At 44.5% G+C, this 19,734-nt stretch overlaps 1 protein-coding gene across 1 annotated transcript in view; it reads right to left on the reverse strand.

The window, feature by feature from the left end:
* Window positions 1-19,734, reverse strand: part of trhde.1 (thyrotropin releasing hormone degrading enzyme, tandem duplicate 1) — a gene marked incomplete at its 5' end in the record, with an annotated part of 148,576 nt that overhangs the window by 66,937 nt on the left and 61,905 nt on the right. The window contains one exon of the mRNA XM_080492323.1: window positions 9,816-9,970. Within this exon, the coding sequence (XP_080348449.1) occupies window positions 9,816-9,970 (155 nt within the window). The remainder of the gene's footprint in view (window positions 1-9,815; window positions 9,971-19,734) is intronic.

A 19,734-nucleotide genomic window follows, 5' to 3' on the forward strand; every position in this document is an offset into this window, starting at 1 on the left:
GGAGAAATAACAGGGGGGGGCGGGAGAAAGAGGTGAAGGGAAAGAGAGAGAGAGAGAGAGAGAGAGAGAGAGAAGGTGAGGCAGGTAGAGCGAGAGAGAGAACAATGAGATGATTTATGGCTCCTGGTATTGTAATGAACTCTATGCAAACACTCGGCGCGGTAATAAATTATCCACTTTCAAGCAAAACACCGCCGAGAAACACATACGAGCGGATGGTGTCAGTGTGTGTGTGTGTGTGTGTGTGTGTGTGTGTGTGTGTGTGTGTGTGTGTGTGTGTGTGTGTGTGTGTGTGTGTGTGTGTGTGTGTGTTTTGCCGTCCTACGAGGCCCCGGCCGTAAGCAGATGTGACACGGAGTGATGAATTAGCGAGGCGTTTTTTTTTTAACGACCGAACCTCGCGATTTTCCCGACGAAGGAGTCTTGACGTCGTTAAAACGTCTTAATGAGAAGACGAGCCCGGAAAGGACGGCGGACGGCGGCCCGTCGGAGCTTGTTGGAAATTTACCTTAGTAAACAACCTTTAAAAAAAAGAACTATACGTGCGAGGTCGGCTCTTTTATCAAAGCGAAAATGGATTTTCGAAAAGAGCCGCGACAGAACGCGAGAGGCATTAATTTGACGTTCTTTGTTGCGCGGCGAGGTCAAAAACCAGTGGAAATAAAGCGGAGTGATTCACAGGCGTCGGTTGATAAAGAAAAAATAAAATCATCTCCCTCTCATCCGACAGGTTAGCCACGTAAAAAAAAAAAAAACAACCTTTCAGCCTCCCGTTAAAATAAAGTGGAGTCAAGGAGGAAACCAGCCGGCTGCAGGGTTTTATCAAAACAGAACAGAGTCGTTACAGTCGTGGGGTTTTTTTTTTAATGGTAACTCGGGACTCTTTAATTCACCCGGCAGCACATATCCTGTCTCACTAAGAGAAACTCTGGCAATAAAATCCACAAAGAAACCACATAAATACCGACTGCACTTCTCAAAACGTACATATTCATGAATATTATGTACTTACAGCAGCTGTTAGGGACAGACAATGTGTCTTTTCTGTCTCGTGTCCCATGATGATACCAATCCCAGCTCAGGTTGCCTTATTACTGGGCGAACGAGCCAACGTACTACTTTCCCGCGTCCGTCTCAGCCACGGAACGACCGCGATCACTCACGGTACCTTGATGCGTTCTACCATCGATAGGTTGGCAGGACAAAGACTGACATAGAATTTTGTCCAACTGAATTTTTTACCTCATTATTAAACCTAGAACCATTTATATGGATAAAGGGCAACGTTTATTACATGATGCACCAAATTATTACATTTTCTTAAAGACAAAAAATACATATCTGAATAAAGACGTTTGTATTTCATACGACTGTGATGGAGAATGAAAGGAGCCGACGGACGGTGGGGAACGATCGTGATGCTTCAGCGCTCCAGCTGCACACAGCGTGGAGGCCTGAAGGTATTTTACACTCCGGTAAACAGATCCGACTTTTACCGACGGTAAAACAGAAAAGATATTCCTCTCTGCCACGGAGCAGCTCGGTACAAAGACTCCCTCCGTTCCAGAGGAGCAGGAACCCGGCGGACTCGGCAGGACGAGCGGCGGTCGGGAACCCGGCCGACACCACGTGGCGCTCTTTGCTTTGAGACTTTAGCCATTTCTTCACACCGCCGCCCGGGCGATGGCGTTCGCGAGCGTTGCCCCCCGAAACCTCCGGTCCGTCAGTCAAAGCTCCTGCCGAACGCGGCGCCGGCAGCAAAAAAGGAATCTTAACGAGAGCGGGGACACTAATGTGCGTTTCGCGAAGCGCTGTCAGCCCGCCAGGTCGCACGCTGCGTGGCGCTTCCTGCCGCATATGGCTGAATTAGCGCGAGCGGGAGGGAGGGAGAGCGATCAACAGATGAAGAGAGGAAAGCTGTTTTCCTGAATCGGGTCCCAGTGTTTTTTTTGTTGGTTTTTTTTCTTCTTTGTCTCTTTTAATTAACAGGCAGCCCAACGGAATGAACCCAGAGCGTCGCCTGGCAGGCGCTAGCTCGCGTGCGAGCGCGCCGCGTTAACCTTTTCCAGTCTGCGAGTGGGCCAAACTGCTGAGAGATGGTACACCGAACAGGAAACACTCATTAGTTACAGGGTTGTTTTCGGTTGTTGTTGTTTTTTTTTTTTTACATTTTATTGTATTAATTACTCTTTGTGTTGAGGTTCAAACGTAAGAAAATGATTTTCCACAAACTCAAATCTCAAGATACCATTGACAACGCGCGCTATATGCCGGCTGCCAAATGTTGCCTTGAAGCCACACAATGCTCGACAGTGTTCCAAATGAGTTGGGACACTGCATCGAGAGTCAAGGGAAAAAAAAAAAAAGGAAATCTTATAAACTGGTATTTTATTCCGCATTAACCTAAAACTGAGACTTTTTTTTTTAGAAGTCTCAAAAAAGTTGGGACAGTAAAGGATGTCAAGGTTTGGCTGCTCGTTTGTTTAATTGGCAACACGGGAATGAAAAGGGTGAGGTATCTCTGGTGCAAACTGGTGTTTTAAAACTCATATATTAAATATTCCATCCACAGTGATGAGAGATTATCATCCAATCAGAAGAGCCGGATGCTCGTGGTCGCCAGGTGATGAATAGACTGGTCTTGGTCTTGAAACCTTGGTCTCGACATGGTCTCTGCCGATTAAGTCTTGGTTTTGTCCTGGCCTTGGGATGTTCTGGTCTCGGTCTTGACTCAGTCTCAAACACTTAAAGTCTTGGTCTTGTTGGACTTGGGAGGCCTAGTCTTGTTCTCAAATGGGCCATTTAAAGTCTTGGTCTTGTTGGACTTGGGAGGCCTAGTCTTGTTCTCAAATGGGCCATTTAAAGTCTTGGTCTTGCCGTGGGCACAGTCCCTTAAAGTCATCCTCTTGTCTTGGTCTTGAGACGCTCGGTGTCACACCTTAAAGCCTTGGTCTTGACTTGGTCCAGAGCAGTTAAAGTCTTGTCTTGGTCTTGGTCTTGTGTTGGTCTCAGCCACTTAAAGTCTTGGTCTTGTTGGACTTGGGATGCTCTGGTCTTGTTCTTGACTGGGCCTTTTAAAGTCTTGATCTTGATTGGGTCTTACCCCCATTGAAGTCTTGGTCTTATCTCGGTCTTGACTCGGTCTAGAACAGTTAATGTCTCTGTCTTGTCTTGGTCTTGAGATGTCCTGGTTAACTACAACTTCACCAAATACCTCATAAAACGCTGTAATCGCTCAGATTGAACTTCTGATTTGTAACTTTGGATCAAATCGGACTTTTCGATCAAGTGAGCAGAATCCTGAAAGTGAAGGTTTTCCAGTCCGTGAATTTACCCGTCGGGTGTTTCTGTGTTTTCACGGCGCTGATTGAGCGGAACACGCTGATGAAAGCGAAGCCGCGCCGCCGTCTATTAGTTTCAGGTGAACAGATGGACGACATGTGGCTGTTGTCCTCAGTCAGCTGAACCGAACACAAACGCAGTTTCACACATCGCCGAGCGACCGACTGCTGCTCTTCAAACAGTGGAGTTACTCTCTAGTTAATGAGTAACTAGTTACTCTGGAAAGGCACTGTGTTGATAAAAGCAACAGGTCCGATGACTGATCAGGGAGGAAGATGCTCTATAATCTGGGTGTGACTTGAAGCGACACCAGTGCTAAAGAATTTCCCGCCATAACTTTAATCTAAATGACTTCCTGCTCTGACGTCTCAACGTTTGATTTATAAAAATATACCTCACCGCATGTGTATGGAAACATCCGAGCAGACGGATTACTAAACCCGGAGACCAGATTAATTCTAAAGCATCATTTTCACGGCAGCGAGCGCACGCTGTCAAACCGCCAGCACACTTTATTAACCCAATTTGCACGGATTTCAACATAATTATTGGCAGATATTAATTATCACACTAGGGGTTATTCCAGGCTGCACGGTGCGTTCAGGGGCTTCCCGATTAACTGCTGCTCATGAAAATTTACATCAGGACCAAGGTCAGTTTCAATCTGAAATGTACAATTAATATATTTATAAAAAAAAAAAAAACAGACATTGGTTGTTTAAATCCTCCTCATCTGTCAGTTTTGTTGCATTGGAATGACACACGTTAGGCCACGACATGAAGTTTGCCGCGTGGCGTCAGCGTGGCGTGAGCGTGGCGTGAGCGTGGCGTGAGCGTTTCGTTTAGCCGTTTCCACGTCAATGGTGCTCGGAGTGACAGAGCGCAACTTTTTGAAAATGGCTTTCAAGGCAGAACTTTTTGAAAATGCTCCATATAAACAGGGGGAAATACAACTTTTCTGAACTTCATCGACTGTCTCCGTGCCCGCCATCGTTAATGTTTATAGCGTTTTGTTCTCTGCGTGCATGCCTCTGTGGCTTCGTTCCAAACACAAACCACAGCACCACCTCGTGGCCTGGCATGTTGACTACATCGTTTTCAGCGTTTCTGTTGTTTCTATAAAGAAACACACACTGTTTGCCTGTAAATGTGAAACTTTTCTGAAATGCACAAATGACACCTTTCACTTCAAAATGCTGTATAAACGGGAAACTTTTCTGAAAAACATGCAACGATGCATTTTCACTTGAAACATTGGAGTGTAAATGTAAAAAAAAGGATGTGTCGTCTCCTGAAACGTTTCTGAAATACAAACGCGAAAACGATGCGTCTTCACTTGAAACACGTAAACGGAAAACTTTTCTGAAACGCCAAAAAAAACCTTAAAAGATGCGTCTTCACTTCAAACGTTGTGTGAACACGGAAAGTTTTTTTAAACTGAAACACAAACATGATATGTTTTACTTAACTTTAACTTTTCAAAAAATTATCTTTTGAAGTGTCGTCATGTAAACTCGTGATGTAAAGCAAAAAGAGAGAATATGCACATTTTATTTTATTTCATTTTATGGAGTTGTTCACTTTTTTATCTAACAAGTGACTAAATTTCAGAGGTTGTAAATAAGTGATGTTGTGAAAAAAACAACAAAAAAAAAAAACAAGAAAAAAAATCATGAAATGTTCCCGGTAGGATCAGAAAAATAAGAAAAAAGCTTTGATGTCCAATCAACATTATTACAAAGCATGTTTGTTTTGCTTTAAGTGTTTTATAAAGTGTTTTTGAAAGGAGTAAAAATCGGTTCGTTTTGTTTGTTGCTGTTTTTTTCTGTGTTGAACATTTTCCATCGTCCACAAAAGCCAGGAAGAAGAAAAAATAAAAGTCCCTCTTTGCCTTCATCACATTTCAAACAGGACGCGTATGGCGTTGGAAGATAATCATGCAAATAGATTTTCTTTGAAATGGACAGATTACTACCGCACCTAAATTTAGATTTTCTTTCCATTTTTTTTTTAATTTATTAGTTGTTTTTTATGCCGTTGTGTACGCAGGGGCGAAGCGTATTAGCATAAACCTCGAAAAAACAACGTTCAGTCAGACAGTCGGGCGGGAAATGCTTATTATTTTATTTCTGTCTTAAATTGGAGATTAAAGGGAAATAAATGTATTCGGCATTGATCAGTGATCAAAGATGTTGATGTGGGATGAGCGCATCACACACCGACACACACACACACACACACACACACACACACACACACACACACACACACACACACACACACACACGGACACACACATAAACAGGATTTAGATTAACAGTCTGTTTGTGTTTTCCAGTTAAACTTCTTACAAGTGAACGAGAAGATTATTGAAATCTTCAAACTGCTGTGTGTGTGTGTGTGTGTGTGTGTGTGTGTGTGTGTGTGTGTGTGTGTGTGTGTGTGTGTGTGTGTGTGTGTGTGTGTGTGTGTGTGTGTGTGTGTGTGTGTGTGTGTGTGTGTGTGTGTGCGCACGTGTGTGTGATAAATCGCAGGCCACAACGTCACGTCCTCAATTTTCTTTCCTGTCACGTCTTTCACTTCCAAACTAAACAATACTGACAAAGAAAGACAAACAAACAAACAAGCAAGAAAGAAAAAAAGCATCCAATAATATTTATGACTTAATTTACTGCAGGGCATCAAACACTCTTCACATGGCTATTCTTTTCTCTCCATACCAGCAGCGTCAGCCGCCTGGAGGTATCGTTCGTCCAGACTCAGCAGAGGGAGGAAAGTTTCTGTCCTGAAGGTAAAGGAAGTGAGACGAGTTCAGACGCAGCAGCTTTTCATCCACACAGTGATCGTGCCGACGCTCGCTCACTCCGTCCAAAACACACACTGGACACACTCGCTCAATTTCTGCTGCCACTCAAGAGAAAACAGCGTGAGGCGTTCAATGGCCCCCGGATGTCTCAGCTGTGCAACACAAAAATAGTATTACAAAGACTCAGAATAAACCTGTCAATGTCAGTTTGACCTTACGACCATGAAACGTAATGTGACATAACGACACATCACCACACAACATGACATGACACATCATGACATGACATGACACGACACGACACATCATGACATGACATGACACATTATGACATGACATGACATCATGACATGACATGATGTCATGTCATGATGTCATGTCATGATGTCATGTTATGATGTCACATGATGTCACATCATGACATGACACATTATGACATGACATGACATCATGACATGACATCATGACATGACATCATGACATGACATGATGTGTCTTGTCATGATGTGTCATGTCATGTCATGACTTGACACATCATGACATGACATGACACATCATGACAAGAGACATCATGACATGACATATCATGTCACGACATGCCACGACACATCATGATATGACATGACACATCATGACATGACACATCATGACATGACACATTATGACATCATGACATGACTTGACACATCATGACATGACACATCATGACATGACATGACACATTATGACATGACATCATGACATGACTTGACACATCACGACACGACACATCACGACACAACATGATATGACACATCATCACATGGCATGAACATCATGACATGGCACATCACGACACAACATGACATGACTCATCATGACATGACACATCATGACATGACATGACACATCATGACAAGAGACATCATGACATGACATATCATGTCACGACATGCCACGACACATCATGATATGACATGACACATCATGACATGACACATTATGACATGGCATGACATCATGACATGACTTGACACATCATGACATGACACATCATGACATGACATGACACATTATGACATGACATCATGACATGACTTGACACATCACGACACGACACATCACGACACAACATGATATGACACATCATCACATGCCACATCATCACATGGCATGACACATCATGACATGGCACATCACGACACAACATGACATGACTCATCATGACATGACACATCATGACATGACACAACACATCATGACATGACAAGACACATCATGACATGACAAGACACAACATGACATGACATGACACATCATGACATGACACATTATGATTTGACATGACATGACACATCATATGACACATCATGACACGACACGATGCGACATGACATACCATCACATAACCATAAAGACATAACATGACATGACACAGCAGCAGCTGTTGTGAGTGTGTGACGTTGTCCAGGCAGTTTGATCTGGTCTCTAAAGTGCAGCGTGAAAGCAAACCAAAAACTATCCTGGTGTGAAAGCACTCTTAAAAACTTCCCCTCTATCATTACCAATGTTTTCGGTTGTAAACAGTCGGTGTTTACGTGCTGCAGATTTCCAGTAGCTTATCTGTGATTCCCCGTTGCGGAGCGGCGTTCGGGTCTTTCACGCTCGCACGCCGAGACGTCAAAACAGCAGAAAGCAGGTTTATAAAGCTCTGTCTGGAGAAAATGATGCACCTGAGGAGGCTGAATGCGTTGATGACATGTTATCTTGCCGAGACTGGAGAGACACCACTGGAAATCTCTCACTCTTGATCGGGAAAAAGTTCATATCATGCATCCTCCTTAAGAAGAAATCCGAATTTTCCTTTCACAGATGAAAATTATTCGGTTGTAAACTGAGCGAACGTGACAGAAGTCAAAACAGCTTCAACAGCGAGGCCAATGAGCTGTGTGTGTGTGTGTGTGTGTGTGTGTGTGTGTGTGTGTGTGTGTGTGTGTGTGTGTGTGTGTGTGTGTGTGTGTGTGTGTGTGTGTGTGTGTGTGTGTGTGTGTGTGTGTGTGTGTGTGTGTGTGTGTGTGTGTGTGTGTGTGTGTGCATGTGTTATATATGTGTGTCACAAAGCTCCCCAGGCAACAACAACAGCAGAGGAGATGATCCTGTTTTTACAGTACGACATGGAATACGTGACGAGCAGACAAACACGATGGAGCAGAAGGAAATTTAAAGGCTTCAGTCAGAGAGAGAGGGAGATGGAGCCCGACCGGGCGAGCGAGCCCCACCGACACCGAGAGAGGGAGAGCGAGAGGGAGAGAGAGAGAGAGAGAGGGAAAACGGAGCGTCGGAGAAACAAAAGAGAGCCGAAGAAACAAAGTGACGGAGGGGAAGAATGGAGACGACAGCCACTGAAGAATAAGAGATACAAAAAGATGAACAAAGACAGAAAGGGAGCAGGGAGATGAAAGGAAAATGAGAAAAAATAAAAAAACATAACTATAGGATCATTCAGGTTTGTTGGAAACGCTTGACTCTTTCTAGTCTCCACGGCTCACGCCGAAGCACGAAACCCATCACGAAGTCACGATCTGACCCGGATTTAACCCGCAAAACAGTTTCCTATAGAGTTGACTTATGTTCATTTTGTCATTTTTTGTTTCCTATAGGATTTTCTTCTTAACTTTCCTTCGCTCAGTGTTTAGTTGTATATCAAAGTTTAGGTCGTTTACATGGCAACGTTTTAGAAAAATGTCAGTTTACACAGAAACGGCAGGAACACTGAAAAAGATGTACAGTCGTACCTTGTTCACCCTGACCGTGGTTATTCCAGTACCTCGGGTATGCGATCGTGACTTTAGCTGGATTATGTGAAGATGTTATGACTGGCAGTACAGACGGTTGCATTCCAAAAGTCACTATGTCATCAAAATTAACAAGGAAAATCACGCCAGCCAAAGTATTAGCTTCTAATATCCAACATCTATGGGACTGCTGACAGAAAATATCTATTAATTCCAACGGGGAGCTGTACAATGAGCTGAACATCTTGAACAATGACCGAATCCATCAGACTACGCGGCGTTTCTGAATATTCCACAATTAGAAAACGCCTCGGTTCGGGTCCCACTGGGGTTTTTTTCTCCAGATGTGAGCTATCATGCTAATGTGTGACCCAATTACGCAGCAGTCGCCACTAATTTCATCACAAACAGCTGCCAGCGCCTTTTACACATCAGATTATGAGGAATTATGAGCATTTGGAATTTTCCCTTCAAAAATGCCCGCCGACAGCCGCCGCTCAGGTTTTATCGCGAGTCTGAATCTGCGAAGCATCGCGCTGAAAACAGCTGAGCTAGCGGGGGACATGCCGGATGAAGCGCGCGTGAAGCAGCTTCTGAAGTCTCGCCACCTGCCGAGGACTGATCCTCAGCCGGCGGGAATGATGCCCCGCCCACCTTGTGTTCCCCTGTGCTCCGGTTAAACTGATGACATGACAGAATTTGTTTCCTGAACTATGGCGGCCCGGAGGGGGGTCTCTCTCGCTCTCTCTGTCGCTCTCTCTCTCTGGCACTTTTGCGAGGTTCAAAAATCGTTACGTCCCCAGTGAATTCCATTCGTCGAACGGAAAACGTCAAGGTCATCCGTGACCTTTGACCCTTATACACCATACAACGTTTGCGAGGGGTTCTCCTACCTGGTGGCAGATCTCGTGGACGACCACCATGGTCAGCTCCATCTGGTACGACGACGACGACACCTCGGCGTCCAGCAGGATCTTCTGCTCCACGAAGACGCTCAGGCCCCAGTTCTCCATGGCGGAGTAGGGATGTTTGGGCACCGCCAGCAGGTCTGAGAGGAAGAAACACACAAGGACAACAAGGCGTTACGGAACGTGTTCCGTTAAGAAACGCAGCGCGGGTTTCATCCTCCGAGCTTCCGCCACTTAAATAAAAAAGGAGGCGTTGGCTCTGACAGAATGACTGCTGGCATCAGCGCCGATCCCATTTTGGGTTAAAATTAAACTCATGAGTCATTTTAACAACCTGCCAAAGGATCCTTTTATCCCCGCAACATGGATATACAGAGTTTTTCCGGACAGAACTCTACCTGCTTCTGTAACGAGAGAGACGCAGAGCCGAGATGAAAAAGACAGAGAAAGAGCTGCCGAGTCCCTTTGGGTGAAGGAAGTTTCAGAGCGACGGCGGGAAGGAGCCAAAGAGGGCGCTTAGCTCCGGCGAAGAAGATTTATGAGAGTCAGACTTCAGAGGGAGCGTCAGCCGGACGGGCGGCGAGGCGAGCAAGAGTGAAAAGCCGCAGCGGAAGTTTAAGTGGAAGTCCTGGAGGGACGCTTCAGGCCTGCGGGAGCACCGACGTGTCTGAAGTTAAAAGTACGTCGATAAAGACTTGAACTGAGCTCGGTCTGGTTTGTGGGAGTTTTAATACCTCGGCACAGGTGGGTTTCACGTCAGGGAGCTCACGCAGAACAATTAAAACTCAAATAAAAAGAAAAGCGCAATGACTTTTAAATATAAAGTAGAGGCTTTGGCGAGGGGACCTGGTATGAGCGGACACCCTGTACTGAGCTGACCAATCAGCGAGCACGGACAGGTTTTTAAGTGTCAACCTGCCGAATGTAGATGACGGACAGGTTTTCTGGCAAATTCTGAGCGGAGCAGACACCATACATTTCCCTTTTTCACTATTCAACACTTGTATACTTTAACACTGTAAATTTTGATTCTCCAGCATCACACAGCAGTGAGGCTACATGCTACATGCTAACAAGTTTTGGGGCTCAAACAGTAGCGATGCTACATGCCAACGAGCTTCTGGGCTCACAGTAGTGAGGATACATGCTAAGGAGCTTCGAGGTTCACATTGTAGCGAGGCGACATGCTACATGCTAATGAGCTTCAGGGCTCACATAGTAGAGAAGCTACATGCTAACAAGCTTATGGGTTCACACAGTAGTGAGGCGACATGCTAACAAGCTTCAGGGCTCACACAGTAGCGAGGCTACATGCTACATGCTAACAAGTTTTGGGGCTCAAACAGTAGCGATGCTACATGCCAACGAGCTTCTGGGCTCACAGTAGCGAGGATACATGCTAACGAGCTTCGAGGTTCACATTGTAGCGAGGCGACATGCTACATGCTAATGAGCTTCAGGGCTCACATAGTAGTGAAGCTACACGCTAACAAGCTTATGGGTTCACACAGTAGTGAGGCGACATGCTAACAAGCTTCAGGGCTCACACAGTAGCGAGGCTACAGGCTAAACATGATTAGAATATGACTGATAGTCAGTAGAGAGCTGGAATGTGTGTGTGTGTAATGGGGGTGATGATTGTGGTTCGGACATCAATGAAGATGACTGAGTTGAGTATTTTCCAGTATTTATTCACGAGAGATTATAATACAATTAATCTTCTTCTGCTCACTTGCCTTCATACACTCGTTTCCCTCAATCATACAAACCAACGCATACAGGAAGGAGCGTATGGGAAGAACTACCGAAGCCCGGGAGGGACAACCAAGGCAGAGTGCAGAAAGGTGATTCAAAAATAAAGCAAAATCAAGACAACATTTGCCAATAACACCAATCAATTGAGAAAAAATTCATAAATACTCAACATAACAATAACAAACATGAATTGAAAATGATAATTAACAGAAATTAATTTTTAACTCCGTTGCATGTGCAGGAGACTGCAGTATGTAAATACAAAGCGTACATTCCCTGACACCGACTTGTGGCGGAACCTGGAAGGAAACAAGAGAATTCTGACAAATCACATAAGAGTTTGCACTGCAGAACTTCGATCAAACATTTCGGCCCGGAAGGTTGGCACCACTTAACAAAATTTCTGCTGCCAGAGGGAGCTTGCAGAAGAAAATGACATAAGGCCTTGGAGCCATCCAAGCTTTCTTCTTGACTCACGCCGACCACATGTCCCGACAGCATTTAGCAATTTTTTTGTAACTCTCATTTTTAGATTCACGCTCGTTTTATCGCGTGATTTATCCACCCAGTCGCTGATAAATCCTCCAATTTTCCACCTGCTGAGCTCTGAACTGCTGACGAAACAAGTCCCGACAGCTCCCGGTTAGCGCGCTCGAGCCCTTTAGCGGCTCTTCGGGAGTCTGTGGCGAATCGAAACGGGAGCCGAAAGTGATTCACGGGGAAATAAAGCACAAATGAAGCGATATTAGCTCCAGAGGTTGAAGTATTTAGAGTTGAAACGGGCGGATATTAAGAGAAGAGGAGGGAGGAATAATGCTCCTCTCCGGGAGGAAACTTGATTAAAGAGGAGGAGGAGATGAAAGGAGGTGAAAATGAGTTTTCTCAGGCGAAAAGAAACCTGCTTGGTTTGGGGGGGGGGGGGGGGGTTCCCTTCTTCTCTCTGGGCCTTCATTTCAGTTTTAAATCACAAACTGTGGCATCTTGTCCGCGACCTTTTCTCAGAGCCGCTTGCACACAGACGACAAAAAAGGCGGGAAGATTCCTCAAATGGCGGGAAGATTTTCGCCCTCGAGATGAATCGGTTTGTAAAACGAAAACAAAAAAAACCTTTTAATTCTATAAAGACAAGAAATTATGATGGTCTAATGTTAATAACCTTGAAATTGACCTCGTATTTTCAGCCGTTAAATGTTCCTCTCGCATTACAGTTGCTGACTCACTATGAAAATCTAGATTTATATATTAGCATTAGAGCTGCTAACTTACTGTGATTACCTATTAGCTAAAAAACGCTGAAAAAGAAGGTTGGAACCTCTAAAACAAAATGCGTTACAGCTGCGTTATGGGTGCGCCACACTGCATTTAGCGCTAAACACACAAAGCGAGTATTTTCCTCACTCACGCAGACAGACCAGAGCGTCTGCTCCTTGAAATGAAAACACCCCTTCGTTAACACTTGTTAACACACGGACGACAAGTTACAGCGCCAAAAAATATAACATATCATTAAACACAATTCATAAAAATGTTTTTTTTTTTTTCAACTAGTAGCTGGTAACTAGCAGCCCAAAAGTATTGAAAACACGTATGATCGCCCGCCAAGAAAACTAACTTTGCGTTTTTGTCTTTGTGTGTATCCACGGTTCTTGAGGTGTGATCACTTGCAAGATGCTGCAATTCCTCCATGATCTCGAAAAACCCGACAAACCCCCTGACGCATTGGAAATGCAGCCGGTAGGTTATTGCGCAAATCTGTAGCAGAGTGACTGACGTGGCGCAGCCGTAATGCCGGCGGTGGAATTTAACTCCCTTTGCGCGAGTCAAGCGAGAAGGAAGTTGCCGGAGACGAAAGACCAGGAGGCCACAGTTCCACTGAACTGCTTTCAGGAGGAAACAAACTCCGAGGTTTAAGTGTCCGCAGCTGTTGCTGAGATAAATGGAGCAGAAAATGCATTGTTACGATAACCCGACTCCTGCGCTGTGTGCATTTGCTCAGCTGTGCGCTTGAGATGGCAAATACATTCAATCTATACATATATATATATATATATATACAAAATAACAAAATAACACATAAGTATACCTAAAAAAAAAAAGTATTTTATCTTGACGCATAAAACGTCTATAAAATGTGTTTTAGTTTGGAGTCATTTTGGACCTATGCCAGACAAGTCAGGCAGTTTTCAAATTATACTTGCAGGATGTTTCAGACTGAGGTTTGATTTAGTTGTTGTTCCCATATATGTCGACGCATTTCTGAGCTAATTAATGGTCTTTACGTGTTTAACGGTGTTTGTTAAAGAAAGGTTGTTTTGGGTCATTTTATTGTTCTTTGTTTTCCCTATTGTCCTGCTCGGCAGCTATGGCAGGCCATATCGTTGATTGAGAGCCTTTCAGTGTCAGTTTCAAGGAGGTTTTGACGTATTTGAGATTCAAAGCTTGAACCGGTTCGTTGTTTTGTTGCTTTTAACTGTTTCCTTAAATCTTTACAAAAAGACGCTTCAAGCGGCTCAGATTGTGCGCTTTATCGTCGGCTGTCAGTGGGATTTGTCACTTGAAGTGTCCGCCAGTCATCTCGATGGGAAGAAAAAAAAAAAAAGAGAGAGAGAGAGAGAGAGACGTCGTTGGGTTTTGACAGCCGTCGATCATCCGAACACCTTCAGGTTAGCTGCTGTCGCTGGGAGGTAGCGCGCAGACGCTAATCCACGCACAAAGACAAATGTTTACACACAGAGGAGCGTTTAGGAAACCCCGGTGAAGGATCTAGACTCAGTTCTCCATGGAGGGAAGAAACCAGGAAGGACAAATTAAGGAGGAGGGCAAACAAGCCAGAATGGAAGGAAAAGAAAGCTGAAGACCTGGAAACTTAAACCCTAACTTTTAAATCGTTCTAACTTCACCAACTATGGAGAAAGTAATGCTGCTTGAGTAATTAAATATAAGTGCTAAAATGATTGTTATCATAGGTTGTTTATTATAAACTCAGTGAACTTCCAAACTGACGAGCAAGAATTGAATGATAAAAGTAAAACAGATATTGCCCTCTGGTGGTTGCAGTTATTGTGACAGCAGCAATGGAGAAAACCACAAGAAGGAGAGTTCTGATTCTGCCTTTCGACCTAAAAACAGCTGCTGCACTTAATCAGACAACACACACACACACACACACACACACTTTTTGGGATTTGCCCCAGTTTTCCAGCAGTGAATGAAGAAGTTCGACAAACAAACAAAGAAAAGTCTTTCTCACACGCCCGCACAGTCCTCATCTGTGTGTGTGTGTGTGTGTGTGTGTGTGTGTGTGTGTGTGTGTGTGTGTGTGTGTGTGTGTGTGTGTGTGTGTGTGTGTGTGTGTGTGTGTGTGTGTGTGTGTGTGTGTGTGTCACATGTTCTAATTATTAATTCCTCTCTATTCACTCTTTGTGCTTTGCTCCCTCGTACATATCTATATATAATGCACACGACATGAAAAGGACATACACAGATATAGAAAACTAACCTGGAAACAGGTGTATGTGTGGCATTTAAAGGTTAAACTCAAAAACTTCAACGATCTTTCTAGTGATATAAATGTACAGTAGAACAGGAACTCTATATTTGATCATAAAAATCAAACATTTCGCTCAAATGCACCAAAACGATAGCAAAATTTGCTGTTTTTTGGAGGAATATTATTATATATTATTATGACATTAAATTACACCATGAGCCTTTAAAATGCAGAAGTTAGGAAAAATACTAAATACTAAAAACAACAATATTGACTTGAAACTAGAAAAAGTATAGCAGATGAACACATATAGATAACTAGAACGGGCACTCGGTAGAGCGCATGTCTTCACCAACCATGGAAACCAATGGATTGCAAGGTTATTTGATCCGCCACACCACTCCGTCCATCCACCCGGACCCGCCCTGACCTTTAACCCCCAGCCGCCAACCAGGGTAATGACGTCACTGCATCCTGTGGCATATATCATGGAGAGGGAATTTAAAAGTAATTTTGGTTTGATATCAATCGGATTAAAAGTGACCGTGGTACGATGAAAATATACATTTTGGACCTTTTCGTGACCTTTGACCCCATCACTCTCCAAAATTTTACGGAACCATGCTTGCATGGAGGCAAATCATCACTGAATATTTCATTCAAATAGAGGCGATAGTTTTTGCAAAAAAGTTGGTTACATACATACATACACACTGAAGAAATAAACTTTTTTTGCTGGCAAATGTACTTCAAAAGAATTACTCATTGCATTTGTTCAAAAAAGACCTGCTCTGGTGCTCACTTTGAATTAAAAACAGAAACACGCACGCACACCTTGATTCAGCCCCCTTTTTGATGGAGAACTCCATCATACATGAGCTCATTAGTTTGCCGGTGGTGAATCATCACACGCTCGCTTGCAGCTGCAGCCAACAACAGCGAGTTCGAAGAAAAAAAATTGGAACATTAAAGAGCCATGAGACATGATTCCAGGTAGAAAGGTGCGTTTCAAACGTGCGTTAGTGTGTGTGTGTGTGTGTGTGTGTGTGTGTGGATGTGTGTGTGTGTGTGTCTCTGGAGGACCCGCATACAAAATCAAGGTCATCTTAGGGACGGAGGAAACAGAGACGTATGAAAACCTTAACATCGGTTCAAAATCGGTCGGTTTCCCCCTAATGGAAGGTCTTTCTCTCATTTAAAAGAGCCTGGAGGTTATTATTCTGACACCTTATTGTAACACACACGCACGCACACACACATACACTTGATTTATTATTGATATGGAATAAATATGCTTTAATTATATTTGCGACTTAAAAAAAAAAAAAATTTATTCTTTAATGAAAAAATACATATTTAACGAGCGCAGAGTGGTAAAAATGACAGTAATAGTTACACAAGTACAACAGTTGAATGAGTAACTATTAAGGTGGCAGTTCAGTGCTAATAGTATTAACAGTAACAACAGTTGTACTCATAGTATTAAAGTTGTCTAAATCTGTATAAAGTCTAAAACTAACTAATATAAATAGGATTTTAGCCAGAAAACACTTAAACTCAAATCAAGTTCAGATTTCAGCTTTAACAATTAGACAAGTCGAATTAAGCCTTAAACAAGTTTTAAACTGAATCTAAACAAATCTTAAACTAGTCTATGACTTATAAATTGAATAAAATGAGTCAGTGTATTAATCAATTTCAAAGTGCGGTGGGTTTAAAGTAAGTCATACTCTTAATTGCTTCAGATTGATGAAGTATTCATTTTATTAATATTGTATTTACTTACCATTGTTCTTTTTTCTATATGCTCATATTATTATTATTGTTTCTATATGCTCTATTATTGGTACTAACATTTTATCATTGTCTAAATAATATGACACAAAACGGCAGACGTTTTGGATCAGGGGCCACTCTGACTTTTAAAACGCTTTTAAAATGCAAACACCAACATCCATGACCACGGGTCGGTCCTCCTCCGCTCCGCAGTCCAGCTCCACTTGTCCACCAATTATCTGCGGCCGGTTGAGATGAGAGCCACTCGTATTGACCAAACGTGAAACAAGCGGCGGAGGCGGCGAGCTGCTGGAGGCCGGGGCGCTCGTTACCGCCGCCGATAACGAGGAGCTGCTGCTGAACTGGGGGGGAGCACGCCGAGGTCAGCTCGCCGGAGGAAAGGTCATTAAGATCCACCTTTTATATCTTTAATAAATGTCAGGGCTCTAATGAAGCGACTAATTTGCTCTGATCTGTGTGCGGCGTTCAGCCGGAGGTGAGCTCGGCGGGGATCGAACACGGGATCATTAGTGAGGTGACGAGGTCGCGGTCCCACCGCCTCCTCCCAGAGGAGGCGCTCAGCCTCATTAAATTAGACAATACGAGGTCTCAGGGGGCGGATGACTGGGCAGAAGAAGAATCCGCCACGGTAGGAAGATCTGAACAGCCAACTACAAGATCTTGTAGTTGGATGCTTGGCTCTTGTGGTTGGATGATAGGTTCTTCTTGTAGTGTGGATGGGCGAGACGCACATATGCTGAAAAGGAAGATATATGTCGACCCAATAACCCCGATATCACTGAACAACAACAACAATGGCGGACGACATGCTCCAGGTCGTGCTACAGAAGCTACTGATGCTATTTGGTTTTATAAAGCCAGATGTTAGATTTGTCAATTTTTCCATTTTTACACGTGTCCACGTTTCTACATTTTTGTTAGCAACGATGCCGTGTGGACGGGAATCTTTTTAAGAACGAAGCAAGACAAAAAGATGGTTTCGGCTCACGCAGACAAGGCTTCGGACTCCCTCTGCACAAGCGTGTGCCGCACCACTAGGGGTTCCAGGTGATTGGCCCGGCGCCCTGCCAGGCGAGCCAATCGGAGGCCTCGATTTCCCCGCAGAGATGAAAAGCTGAGAAACATTTACCGGCCGCGCTGAGTGGACCTTTAAAGCTTCAAAGCACAGCTGGAAGACTGTCATCTAATGTCATAAGCAACACAATCAGCCTCGTTAGCGTCGCTAACCACCGGCTCTTTTGGGGAAGTTACTTTTGATGTTGGAGCAGCAGCATTTCGATATCGGAGCCTTGGAGGAAACTCAGCCGGCCTTGATTCAGACTTCAAGCAGTCTCTACTGTTTTGCACTCGTCGGCTAAAGTTTTAGCAAGTAGCATTGGCCCACTTTAAGCTAATTTAAGTATCAGCTAATGTTGGTTTGACGAAAGTGGTTGTGAAGATTTTGGAACTGATGTTTGAGGTTTAAGTAGCCCAAAACAGGTGAAAAACGTGTTCAATACCCTGAAAACCAATAAAGAAGTATCAGAAAAGTAGTCTGAAATACGTCTAAAAACAAGTGAATAACTCGATGAGTACTCCTCTTAACTAAAACACTTTCACAGGAAATGTTGTGTACCTGCTTCTCGCTGCCAACTACTTTTCAAAGACAAAGTTGTTATCGCATCATTGCGTTTTTTTGTGTGTGTCAGAAACAGTTAGCTGAATCGTTAACAAAAGTCATAGCGCACTATCCCCGAACTCTCCGCACATTTTGATGTGCTTATTGGGTCCGTGCGCCTAATGGTGCTAGCGAACCGGTTTCCGTTTTTGGCAAAACTCTCCGGGTGACTTTGAAGGCCACTGAGCCAGCTGAAAGTCATCTCCAGTGCTTGAAGCGTTCATCGACCGTCCGCATTTGACTGGAGTGTGTGTGAGTGTTTCAAACGGCCAATAATCGTCTTTCCCTCTTCACTCGGCGCCAACGGCGGCGGCGAAGTTAGCACGCCCCGGACGGCCATCGCAGCTAACGGTTGTGTTAAACGTCGTCAGCGGAGGGTTGGTCCGGCGGACAGCTGTCTCTGCGTCACCGGCTGTAAAATGAAGTGCTCTGTTATCTCCCCCCCGTGTGGAAGCCGTGAACTCGGGGTTTCGCTGATGTTTTCATTAGCGCTACGGACTCCACCTGAGCGAGGGCTCGGGGGCCGAAACATCCTTGTTCCTCTCGGCAGAGTGAATCTCATCTGAGGGCAGATGGAGACTTTATATAACCTCTTTATTCGGCTTCTCTTTCTGCTCCCGTATTCGTCTTTCGCCGTCTGTTTGCTGAGGGTTTTTCTTGCCGACTCCTTCCCCTCTGCTTCGCTCCGTCTGCTCCTTCCTCTTCACACTTTGTCACACAGATCACTCGGCGGTGCCGCCATCTGCTTACTCGGCTCCACCAGCTGCTCCAGCTCGCATGACCCCGCGGCGTTGATCCCCCCCCCACGCCCCGGGTGAGCCTGCACCGCTGCATCGAGGTGGAAACGCTCCACCTCTCCGGCCTCGCTGTCACGGAGGGTCGTCAGCAGAGGGCTGATTACACTCCCCATCGGGTAGAACATGAAGACCACCTGCTGCCACGGTTCTGCACCGACCCCCGCAGACCACCGGAGGAGCTTCGGTGGTATGTAGGGCGACCACCTGTCAGGTTCTGTCCGGGACGCACAGCCTTTTAATCTCTTTTTCCACCGTCCCAGAAGTTGAGAACACGTTCCGCCGTGTGATGTTTTGGTGAACAAATCATTCAAAACCCGGCCAGCGAGTTCGTTGGTGGCGGAGTGGCCCGACAACAGATGCTCGTCCCACTTCCTCTTTGCAGCTGAAGCAGGAATGACTCACTGAACG

Source organism: Lipophrys pholis (genome assembly GCF_963383615.2).
Source record: "Lipophrys pholis genome assembly, chromosome: 22".
Classification (NCBI taxonomy): Eukaryota; Metazoa; Chordata; class Actinopteri; order Blenniiformes; family Blenniidae; genus Lipophrys; species Lipophrys pholis.